This window comes from Anopheles ziemanni, chromosome 2 (assembly GCF_943734765.1).
Source record: "Anopheles ziemanni chromosome 2, idAnoZiCoDA_A2_x.2, whole genome shotgun sequence".
Classification (NCBI taxonomy): domain Eukaryota; kingdom Metazoa; phylum Arthropoda; class Insecta; order Diptera; family Culicidae; genus Anopheles; species Anopheles ziemanni.
This window is the reverse complement of record NC_080705.1, coordinates 31,208,777-31,220,980: the sequence shown is the minus strand read 5'-3', so window position 1 is coordinate 31,220,980 and position 12,204 is coordinate 31,208,777. Positions and strand designations below refer to the sequence as shown.

The window sequence follows — 12,204 nt, the reverse complement described above, 5'->3', positions numbered from 1 at the left end:
TTCGGGTGCCTACGCCAGGGACACAATTTCGGTGATTAATGGCTTCCGAACGATGTTTCTGGACCGCGCGTCCGTACATTGTCGCATCGGTTTCTCCGTGCGGGAGAGTCTTTCGTCTTTCGCTTCGTGCTTTCCCATCCCACCACCACGGCCACTGTTTATAGCTTTTCAGCTCGCAGGTTTGTTTCCTTTGCCCCGCCGTCGATCGAGTTGTCGACCGTTGTCAGCCATTACCGGCGCGGCAACGAATTAATCAATGCCCCTTTTCTGTCCCTTTAAAAAAAAAAAGATCGGCTGTTTTCTCACGCGTTAATCGACTCGAAGGTAATCGGCTCGTTGGGGGGACAGTTGGTTTTGCCCTTTTTTCCTTGTCGCTTGTCGACATCAAGTGTCTCCGTGCCGAGTGGTCGGTGGAAGCGATTGCTAGAATTATATATGCCTATGTAAATGTCAACTGTTTCCCTTTTTTGGTGGGACCGCGGTGTAAAACTAGTCCCATAAGCCCGATTTCCTCCGCTTAATGTTTAGCATCCTTTCATGAATATTAAAACCGTCCCGACATCGGATGTTTCACGATCGAATGCAGCTAATTATTAATCAACATTGTGAACAAAACAGTGGAAACATGGACTAACATTAGTTTTGTCCCCATCGTTTCGACGGAAGTGATAAGCATAACTTCTTAATATTGAAGCTTGATGTAGATCATTCGTATGCAGTATTAGTTTTTTTAGTTCCTTGCCTAACTGTTTCGCTTTCTTCTCCTCTACTTTCAGGTGAGCTAGACGACATCGACTCCGGGATCGATTCGCACATTGAGTCCGGTGCAGGTAATTGTCGATCTTACGATCGGGCCGTTGGCACAAATATTTAGACCGACCGACGAATGATCTAGTGTGGCCATGAGTTTTATTAACTGCTTCGAATGTTATCGCGCTTGGGGAACATGCTCCCCATGGTCTCGTTGTACCGATGCCACCGAAACATACACGAACGGGCGAAATTAGTTGGGAGGGGGGAAGGTCGTCTGAAAAATACCAACAAATTACCAATTGCGTTTCGCAAACACAGCCTCCTAATGCATTCCTGCAACGGTCCGGCACCCCGTTCGATGCCAGCCTACCTCCGTCCGGCGAGCTTTAATTACTTTTCTCTTTAACGTTGGTGCAGTTCTCTTTTTTTTCGTTTCGTTTCGTGTCTTGCTAAACAACGCCAACTTCCCCCGTGGTTCGAAGTCCTGTTTATTTTTGCACTGATTGCTGTTGCACCGTACGCAACCGTTAGCGCAAATGACCGTCCGCGCAAGGCCCTGCTTCGCCAAAGGAAGCGGCGGGTTAAGGGGGAAGGTGGTTTGCAAATACACACGATTGCGCCATCACAAACGCCACATCGCTGTCGAAGGGAACGGATGTAACCGTTCGACGTCCGTCCTGGACTGGAGCGGGGAGAAGAAAAAGAATGGGGCCGGAAAGCGGGGTTCGGCTTGGCCTAATGCTACCGATTTTTCCGATCGCCGACAAATGAGGCCCTGCGTGTTAGAAGCGGTACAGCAACCCACTGGCGAACGCCTCGGGGATGCGCGCGCGAGGGTGGTGCGCTGTGTTGGGACCCGGTTTGGCTAATGATGCCCCTCTGCGCCAACCTGTTCGGTCGTGTTAGATTGCCTCACGAAGACTCACGAGGCAGCGGGGTGAAGGCGAACCAACAACAACACACCCCCTTTTGCCCTTTCCCTTTTTATTTCTCCGTTGCAGCACCGGTCGTGGAGGAGAGTGTGACTCCGACACCGCCGACCGAAGGGACACCACTCGAAGAAGCAATTGAAAATGATGAGGTAAACAAGCGGTGGCCACCAAAGAGCGAACGGGATGGGGGGGAAAAGTACCATCCGTAAAATAAATGAACCCGAACCCGGCCAACCGTCCCGGGGTCGGACAATCGGTGGGCTTTTAATTGCACAATATATTCAGCCCGTTTATTATTTTAATCCAATACTTTACGGACGCTAATCACATACTTAGCCGCATATAGTTTTGCGCCGATCCGGCCAGAACGCGGTCGGCCATGCTTGGAGTCGTGATGCTGTGTGTGCGGTGGAAAATAAACACCGGCCCGACGATCTTCCGGCGTCGACGGTTGCTGTCGTCACATTTTTCTAGCATGGTCGGGGTGGAAAAAATACGTTAAACATGCTGTTGCTTCCCCTCCCTTGCGACACAGCGTGTGTAACTAAAGTAAATAAGTTTTGCAACAAAAACACCAATTATGTGTCAACCGAACCTTGGCCGGGCTGTAAAATAGCCCGGGTAAATTACGCCCGATAACTACCGTCAAAGGCTTGATCTGAAGACAAATATGGAAGATAAATTACGACCGAAGGGAAGCAACAAAAAAAAACGCGTGTCCTTTCTTGCTTCCTTGATTGACAACCACCGCGACCCGGGGGCCGGGAATGATGTGGAAAGTAAAAGTGAAAAATTCCTTTTGAGGCGAAAACCGGCTGCCGCGAGGCAATGATGGACGGAGCTGTTTCCGATGGCAACAGGAAGAGAAGTCGGTAATCAATCGGGACGGAGCCGATGCGATAATGATGAAAAGGTGTTACTTGATGGAGCAGGTTGTCCGACGGGCAACCGACTGTCGACAACTCCTATTTGCCTAGCGGAGTAAGAAACTTCAGTGCTTAATTAAAACTTAATACCAGGTACTCTTTTAAACCCAAGCATTCGGGGTGAAGTATTTTAAAATCAAATTGCATCCGGAGTTCCTGGGCGTTCTCGATTTTATACGACATTCGACATTGGCGTCGACGTTCCACAACAAGTGCAGCAAAGCCACTTACACAACACACGATACACCCTAAGGTGCAAAGAGCTTGAGACACTTAATTAAATGCGAGTAGGGTTCCGCTCGGGCTAATACTGATGCCGGAGAGATTAGTCCACACGCCAACCGTGTTCGAGGGATTAGGGAATGATTAATAACTTTCCCATAAGCACGGGAACGTGGTTGAGGTGGAACGACGATGTTCTTCGACGCCTTGTTGCTGTCAATCGGTGTCCTTGGGCGTCGAGTTGATTTATGATGCGAACAAACTCTCAACCGATCAAAGGTTCAATTGTACTTTGGCTTAACCCCAAGAATCCGCTTTTCCACATCGCGGTTAATCGATGTTCTTGTTTGATAATTTCAACGACAACAACCTGAAAGACAACTCATACCACACCATTTTCATGTTGGGCAATAATTTACTGTTTCTTTTTAGGTTAAAAACAATTTAATAAAACAATAATCGCCAAACGCAATCTAATTTGGTGTTGCAATTAATTTTAAACTACTGAGGGCAATTCTGAATAATTATAATCATTTAAAAACTCATCGTATAAAGCCTTTACTTTGTTTTGCGTCACGATCGCACGCGTGTGCGTGATCGTCTTTGGAAAACGATTTTCAATCAATGTTACACGATCGATCGCCATTCCGCTCGATCATCTGCAAACGGCGAACTCGCGCCGATGATACGATGAACACATAATCATATATTTATCTCATGTTTTGCAAATTCTTCAAATTAAACCCCGACGATCCTAGGCGGTGGAAGGGGGTGGGGTGTCTGCTTCTTCGCCCCAACCCCGAACCCGGCAGTGGAAACGCGTGGAAAATGTAACTCCAGGATCGTAAATTGGCATTTACCAAAGCGACCCCCGGTTGAGGGTAATGATGATGCTGCTGATGATGATGATAATGATGATTATGATGATGGTCATGATAATGGTAAAATATTACAACCTTTTGCCACGTTGCCTTTCTTCACTCCCACCGCCTTCGAACATTCCGACGCACGTACAAACCCGATTACGCAAACTGTATCGATCCGCCGACACCTAATCCGCGTTCGGAATCGAACTGAAATCCCTTCTTCCCCAAACAACCCCCTTCAGGCTCTGGTTTTAGTTTTACTTTTACCTTTTTGCCCCCGGGGGGAAGGCAGGAAAAGTAAACTCCCGGAGAAAGAGATCGGGTGAACAAAAAAAAAAAGAAAAGCCGTAAGAGAACATCGTCGTCGGTGAAATGACGCCGCAGAAGTTATGTAGCACCTTAATGGCGAATCATTTCCCGTACATGTTTATGGACCGTTTCGCGAGCACACCTCCCCTCCCTCCCCGCACCGGAACAGCACCCCTCCCGTTGACCCGGCGTAAGCTGTAGGTCAGCGGGTGCGATTGGCTGGAGCGAACATTCCGATGCCTGCCTTCGTTCGCTGCAACAATGTTGCACCGGTACCGTTCCGCCGTGTTTAATCGTGTGTCCATGTTTCCATGTTCCGTGATTCTTCGTATGTGGCACCTTTTTTTCCCCCCGGTGTTCCTCCCTTGTCTTTGATCAAGAATGCGGCAGCATCGAACCGTGTCCAAGCTCGGCTCGGGTGCCGAGTCCAAGGCGCCTCCTAGACAGACACGCGTCCTGTGAACCTCGACGTAAGGGTTCGATCGGCTACGGTTGATCCTGTGATTGACCGTCTTTACTGGGGAACAGATAGAACCTCTCTTTAACCTTCAACTCGAGTGGAGTTTGTTTTCGCTTCGATTGCTGAATACCTGACCTCTCCGGAGGGTATCACCAAACCATAACCGTCTCACAATCCCAACTGTAGGTGAGCTCAACAAGTGATCTTTCAGTATGGGTTTGTTCTAAAGAAAACGTTCTTCTCGGAAGTCCAGCACACCTGAACTTGCTGGCACCATCGGAGGGACATAAAAATAAATATCGAATCGAAGTTCACATTTTTCTACCGATTAAACCCTTTTGAGGTTCACTAGGTGCGGTTTTTATGGCAACAACAGCAATCGTAAAACTGCAGCTTTGCATTTATCGATTCAATTTTTCGCTATGTCCTCCGAAAAATAAATCCCTAGACTAACCCCTCCCTCCCACTCGCTCCCAATAGGCCACTGCGAAAGTGTACGGCTCAGGTTGAACACTTTTATTTTTATGGTCACCTCTTAAACTGCATTTGCCACCGCTGCTCCTCTCGCAAGGGAGTTCGTGACCGTTCCGAAGCACTGGTCCGTGGACGTGAACACACACGCCAAAGTAAACACGATGGCACTTAGGCGCAAATTGTTGCCGCTGCCGGGCGACTCCGAGCTGCAGCTGCCACCTCCCAAGGCAAGGGCAGTAAAACTGACAGCCTAACAGCGGTGCAAGTTGATCTAAACTGACATATTATTATTATTACATCATCGCTGGGAACCGTTGCGTCGGGCCGGGACGTCCGGTTCGGTTCCGAACTCGCTGTCAAAACGGTGTGTCTGTCTCCTCCGTCGTTGGCCCCGTCACAAATAATTGTCGGCGTGTCACTTATCCTCAGGAGACTAAGACACATGGAGACACCGCATGGAACGAAACAAGAGCGTGCAACTAAAACACATGCGTTGGAACTTGTCTATATTGGGGAGTTGAGTTTAAAATTGGAACTTAACGCCATTGTGAGTCCAAATTGCTGGAACTCCAGGAACCAGGATCTTCCGTCGGGTTGAGTAATTCGGGATTGTGGTAACTTGCACTTCCACGTGTCAGTTGATTCTCTTAGCCGACGCCAATTAAAAGTCAATTCATAAAAATGCAAATTTGTGGCCCTCCCACGGATATACGGGTGGTGCGTGTGCGTGTGTGCCCATAGGCTTGATGCATCTGAGAGACCCACGAAGGAATGTGAATCGTGTGTCGTACTAGAACGAGAACCAATTTAGCGCAACACTACGCTTAAAACCTGCGCTCGATGGCGCAACTCTTCCTCCGAGTATAAGAGTCCGGGAAGGCGGAGGAGGATTATAGATGAGATGAGGGTAGCTCGTCCGCGTCCACTCTTGCCGTGGGGAGGGGTTGAGCACTCGATCTTGCAGGGTTCGGTCTTAATTGGTATCGTTGCGATCATATTCTCGCATCATTGGGCACACTTCAATTAATATTTATGGTCTTCGAATCGAATCGCGTCGCCCTGAAGAAGCGGTAGAAGAAGAAGGTCGGTGATGGTAGGGGTGGTGGTGGTGATGGTGGCTAATGTTCGTGTCAGGCTGCTTCGAGCAATTTAGAGAGGTTGGTGGAGTGGAGGATGATAGACTCTGGTCGACAGTGCAACAACAAACAAACACTAATTTAAATGTACAACCCGTCTGTGCATATACACACACACACACACACGTGGTGCCAATATCAAACAACGTTCCGCGCCTGGGTCAAGCTCCGGCAGAATTCTAGTACCTATAAATCACCCTTTCTGTGGTTTGTGGCTCCCTCCAATCCCTTTCCCCGATGTCGCTTACTCCAACTTCGTTCCGGGGAGAGGTGCATCAACCCGTGCAGGCTTGCAGAAGCAGCTTAATCGAGCCAGGAACCGAGCAAGAACCGACCCCGATTTCCCCGGCCCGGCTCTTCAGCGTCCAAGCGATCCAATGCGATCATTATCGCAAAATTGCATATGCACAACAGCCAACCAACAACTGCACGCTATATCCAACCCAGTTGTGGGTGGATGTGTGGTGTGCGCGCGCATGTGTGGTAAATGTGGGTGCGCTTCACCCCCGGGGGAGGATCAGTATTGGGGGTGGAATCGGTTAGCAATCGGTTGGGAAAAGAGAATTTATTAATACGATCGCTCAGCAGCAGCGATGCTTCTACTTGTGAGGCGCAAGCCAGCTCCACTCTTCCGTGGGTCGACCACTTTTCCTAAGAGATGTGATCCGCTGGCCGGCAGATGAGATGGCGATGAGATATGCGATCTAAAACGGAATGCCCAACTGGTGGATAATTGGGCATAAATCAATCATAAAGCAGACGTAGTGATATTCAGCTGGTTGCCGATCGAACCAGACGAATAATCACCATATTTTGTTACATAAATATTGATTTAAAACCTCAGGTCCTAGATGGTACGATGATGAACCCGATACAAATCGTTATGATCTACATGCGCATGGAAATCGGATCCGTATTTATCTGATCTCAGATCAGAAACCACAATCGATCCCCGCGCACAGGTTGTGCAATATGAGCTGCATCGTTCGATTGTATCGTCAATACCGAAGACCGTTTTCCACGGAAGTTGTAGATCTGATTCACCAACAGGTGTTAGATTTACGCTTCTTCTCTGCTGGCCCGTAACTTTCACCCCCTCGAGCCCCGGGAGTCGCGTGGAGTCGCACTAAGCGTGTTGTCATTTTCTGCCTGCCCATGAACTGCGCCACGATCGCCCTAAAGGGATAGATTTCGTAGGGAGAGAAAGACGCTAGGCATAGTCGGGATAAACGCGTGTAAAGTGGGCAGGTTAATATTTGCTCCCCTTTCGCCCCATCCCCCTCCGGCACGAATGTACACCGTCCGAACGCAGCATGCAACCGCAATGTTGAACCTGCGGAGGAGAGATAACTTATCATTATCCCGGACAGAAACCGACCATTTCGAACATACGCTATGAAATGTGAGACTTGTCATAACACGCTACCAATCCCACACCCCGCCCCATGTCACACACACACACACACGCGCGCGTTGTGGCCACAGGGGAACACGCGGTGGCGGGGAAGGTTCTCACGAGCGCAATCGAATCGCAATCTGATCGGTCGGTTTTGGTCTTCTTCCTCGTGTGTGGAGTGTTGGGTTGGTTGGGCCGCTAGGCTTAAAATAGAACCTTCGTCCATATCCTTCAAACAGGGCCGAGGAAGCTCCACTCTCGCATGAATCTATTCCCGAGACCGAATGAAAACGAAAACGAACACACAGCTCCACGAAAACGATTGCCTGCGCGGGAAAAACAATCCATAAATTATAACAAATATTCATGTTGTTACGGGTCTTGGTGAGGTGAGGAGAGGAAAAGGAGAAGGTTTGGGGCAGCAATAGGTCCATTCTCCTGTGGTCTATTGCCTACCGCGTGGAATAACACGCCATAATTTTGTGCTCAGTCCCTTTCGGAGTGTCGGTTCCTGTGGAGTTCCCAGCGCGTTGCGCCTGCCGCCTTTTGCCGCGGTCTTCAGGATGGGAAAAGCTTCCTTCGCACAGCTTGAGACCCCCCTCCCCCTCTCACCTCGCCATCGCAAGGTAAACATTGGCCGATTCGATTCCATTTTCGCTTCTGGCGTTCTGGCCCCACAAAGATAGATCATAGCCGGTGCGAAGCGAAAAGATGGAGTGGATGGCTACACGCAGCCGTTCGGGGTCATCACTACTTGCCCCGGCCGAGCGCGCGACCGTGACCGTGAAGGACTCTAGCAGGCCTCCCACCCCACCCTGCCACCCGGTCCTCGTGTCCGCTCTGGCGGTCGGTGGAAATGATATGAGTGATGCATAAATAATTACACTCTCCCGGGGTACACGATGAGTGGCGCTCATGACTGGCGCATCTCGGCCGGCATGGGGCCAGATCCATGGCTTCCTCTAATAGATCCTCGGGCCTCCTGCACGCAGCGCGCCCGGCTAGATCTCGAGCAGGATCGCACCGTCTCTAGCTTCTGGTCGATGACGATCGCGGTGGACGATAATTGGGGCCCTTGTTTTGAAGGGTTCAGCTCCAGTCGTGGGACATCCCGGGAGGACTCGGGAGCGTAAGAAGCAAAGTAAGGGGGAAAAACCCCTCAAGAACTAGACTTCCATCACGGACGGGCGTAGAACTCTACAGAATTTTTTTCTCCTCCGCTCGAGTCTCTCTAAGCGTCGTCTGGACGGAACCGTCTACCACTTTTCCACCCGTGCAACGCAAGCCAAGGTCTGCCTTTTTTCCGTGCGGAACAATTACCTCCCAGCGACTCGGAAGAGGTCCCCGCTTACTCTCCCGGACGCACGGGTAATCGATGCTAGTTAGTAAGGTCCATTTCAGTCCCGATGGACGGAAGAAGCCCGGAGAAGAACTACTGCGGGCTCCGCTAATCAACGGAGCAATTTGCATAAAAATTAACCGGTAATACGAACAAATTAAAGCCAAACAAATGAGTGGCAATTAGTTTGGCGGCCTGTATCGTCGAGATGCGTTTTGTGCACACAAACGGTGACACGAACAAAAGTGAAGAGGAGCAAATGAAAACCAAACGGATGGATTCTCTTCCAATTTCTCGTTCGGAACAGAATGATTCATGGAACCAACCTTCCATTGGTTTATGTTTGTTCTACTGGAATGTTCCTATCAGGGCTCAAGGCTCGAACAATATGAAAATTGTTTCACGATTCTCCTCCGTACCAGCACCTCCTTCTATTCGCTATTCTCACTGAGGACTTCCTAAGACTTGAGTCACTAGTTTCTAGATTCTAGATTTTTTCACGTTCGCACCTTTCGCGTGTAAAGGTTACAGCTGTGGTGGGAACTGTAACACCACTTCGGCATCAGCAGTGCTCGATCGATATGAGAAATGTTACCAACCAAAGCATTCCCACCGAACAACTGCTTGAGAACGCTTGTGGACGCCAAGATCAATCGAATCTGCGTCCAAACGAAAACACGATGTTCTACCTCGCGTTTGCCTTTTTATGTTTTTCCTCGCCGTTCTTGTCTCCCGCATGGAAAACTATGTGTTAACAAGTAGAACATAATTTGCGTGCCACAGTATAGTGTTCGCCTTCCGTACTGTTGGTGACTTTGTATGCATATTTGTTCGCCAAGTTGCTTGCTCGAAAAATTGGATAGATTTCGAGAGAAAAAGGATTTGTATAGAGTTGTGTAATTCCGATTCAGATTAATTTTTAGAAAACTAAGAACCAAAAAATGGATAGAGAGGCCCCCCTTTTTTTCCACATGATCCACGCCAATGAAAGAAACATCAAGATTCATGGAAGATCTATGAAAGATTCATGAAGAGGTTTCGTAAGATTTATCAATTTTTAAAGATTCAAATCCCAAAAGATTCTTGAATCAATATGAATGAATCTTAGGTGATAGATTCATATGAATGAACATATTTAACACTAGAGTTACCCGGATTTTGACTGATGTTTGTTTAGTATAATTTTTCTTAAAGCTTGTTTATGATTTAGTATTTTTCGGTTTGCACTATGCACTATGCGGATGCGTTAGAATTTATTAATAACAGTTAAATGGATATTTGTTATTGAATTTTTATTTTTCAGCATTCGCTAAGAACAAAATCTATCATTGATGAGGCGTTACAACAACAAATCTATCCTTTTGTTACACTTAATTAATCCCAGTTCCACATCTTATTAAGTTCACTAGGCAGTGTTCCCTTAAGAATCAATTTAAGCGAAGCCGTGTGAGATTACGAAACCCTTCAGGTGTCCAAATAAAATACCGCTTTTGATCGCTGCCAATTAATGAGTTTGCAGTGACACAGGGGTTGATCTTCAGAGATCCCCGTATGCGCCCGTACCGTGTCAACGGATGCATATCACTGTATCGACAGATTATGGTGTCGAGGTCAACACCACCACCAACTCCGTCTTGTCTGACCCCCGGGTATCCCACCACCAAACGACGCTGTTTTACATCTTGCTGCACAACACTTCTGGCCGCCAATTATTGGTTCGCGGCTTCGGTCGGGCTCACATCAGTTTTGTCATCGGTTCAGTTCCGGGGGGGATTATAAAAGAAGCAAGCGGCCGTAAAGGAAACCGAAACAAACGGCTCGTCCTCCAGCGAGCGAACAAAAATCGATCGTAAAAACATCGTCATTCACTTCGTGTGTGTGCGCGCGCGCGCAAACGTTAAACTTTAATGTCTCATTATCGGGGGGAGGACGAGTAGCCTAGCGGTGGCCGTTTTTATTGGAGGATTATTTTCGCTAGAGCTCCAGCGCTCCGTGGTGTAACGAGTTGGAGTCGGAGCCCTAGGCCAATGGTCACTAACGGCCGAGATTTACATCGTTGCCTGCATGGGGTCTTACAGGCTTTACCAGCTTAAGGGTTTGAACTTGAATGGATTCGCCGCGACTGAAATCAATTAGCGTTATCGATGTTTATCGAGGATTTCAATTTTGATTTTACTTCCCATTTGTTTGGCTCCCAAATGAACAAATGAAAACATTGAACCACACAGATGAAGGCCAAATTTAAACGAAACGATATTTTTCTAACTTTATCGTTAGAATAAACTTTAATTTTAAGGACTCATTTGTTTGGATTTAAGTGCAGGAATTTACAGCTCAATCTATGTCCTTTTCCCCCCTTTTTGCTGGGTTCAGCTTTACGATAGATTGCACTTTCCACACGCACACCGACCGTTCCCGGTTACGATTGTCTTAATCACGTTCGTTCCTGATTTACTGCTACCGTTAATGATGTGCTTGTTTTGCTGGCTGGCGATTTTTAATAACCAAACCTATAAACGCACGGCCAGATTGAGTTTTCTCCGCCAACATCACCTCACGCGGCGGGCGGAAATTAGTGGCTTATTTACTTTATACATTTAATGTTTGTTATTACGTATTACACTGCGTACGTATGCGACCGATCCGATCCGAGCGGCTGGGAGTTTCCTTCACCTTCTCGAAGTCATTACCGTACAACTCCCGTGCACGGCCTTGCCTATGGTCCCGGTCCTGGGTTCCCTTTCCGGGGAGCCGAAAGAGAAAACCCTCCCCTAGGACGATAATGAGCTTGCCGATTCCGCCCCAACACGAGCGGGTTTGCGAGAGGTGGAGAGGGGGAGGTCTAATGAGAGTCATCGGTCGGGTGGATCGGAGTACTGGAATTCCATTTTCATCCCGCGCTCGGCAGGACTTAAGACCACATCCTCATCCACGTCAGTTTGCCCGACGTTGATGAGTTGCGGTCGATCCATTCCCTTTGACGGACTGATATCCCTTTTGCTACGGATCGGTCAGAAGGGACGATATGTCGATCACACACACACACACACGAGGAGCAGCAAGATCGGCGCTGTACTAATGCGTGCGTCTCATCAAAACGCAACAACCGCAAACAACCAGACACGGGAGGGAAGGCCATCGGCTTTGAGCGACTTTTTAATGGAAAAGCAATAAAACTTACCCTTCGTCGGGGACGTCCTGTGGCTACCGAAACGGGGGAGGAATAAAGGGGGGGGGGGGGGAGGTGTAACACCCCACCCATTATGTCGCCCATGGACCATGCAGTTCCATTATGCAGGAAGAACTCTGCACTAGCATTTTCCACCTTTTTCCTTGTCCTTTTTCCCCCTTTCCCGATGACAACACGCTGATGGCGTCAATTCGACGTAAT

General features: G+C 48.5%; 1 protein-coding gene across 1 annotated transcript in view; it reads left to right on the top strand.

Moving 5' to 3' along the window:
* LOC131293378 (centrosome-associated protein CEP250) overlaps positions 1-12,204 on the top strand; it is a 141,293-nt gene that overhangs the window by 113,549 nt on the left and 15,540 nt on the right. The window contains exon 7 of the mRNA XM_058321457.1: positions 777-830. Coding sequence (XP_058177440.1) covers positions 777-830 — 54 coding nt within the window. The remainder of the gene's footprint in view (positions 1-776; positions 831-12,204) is intronic.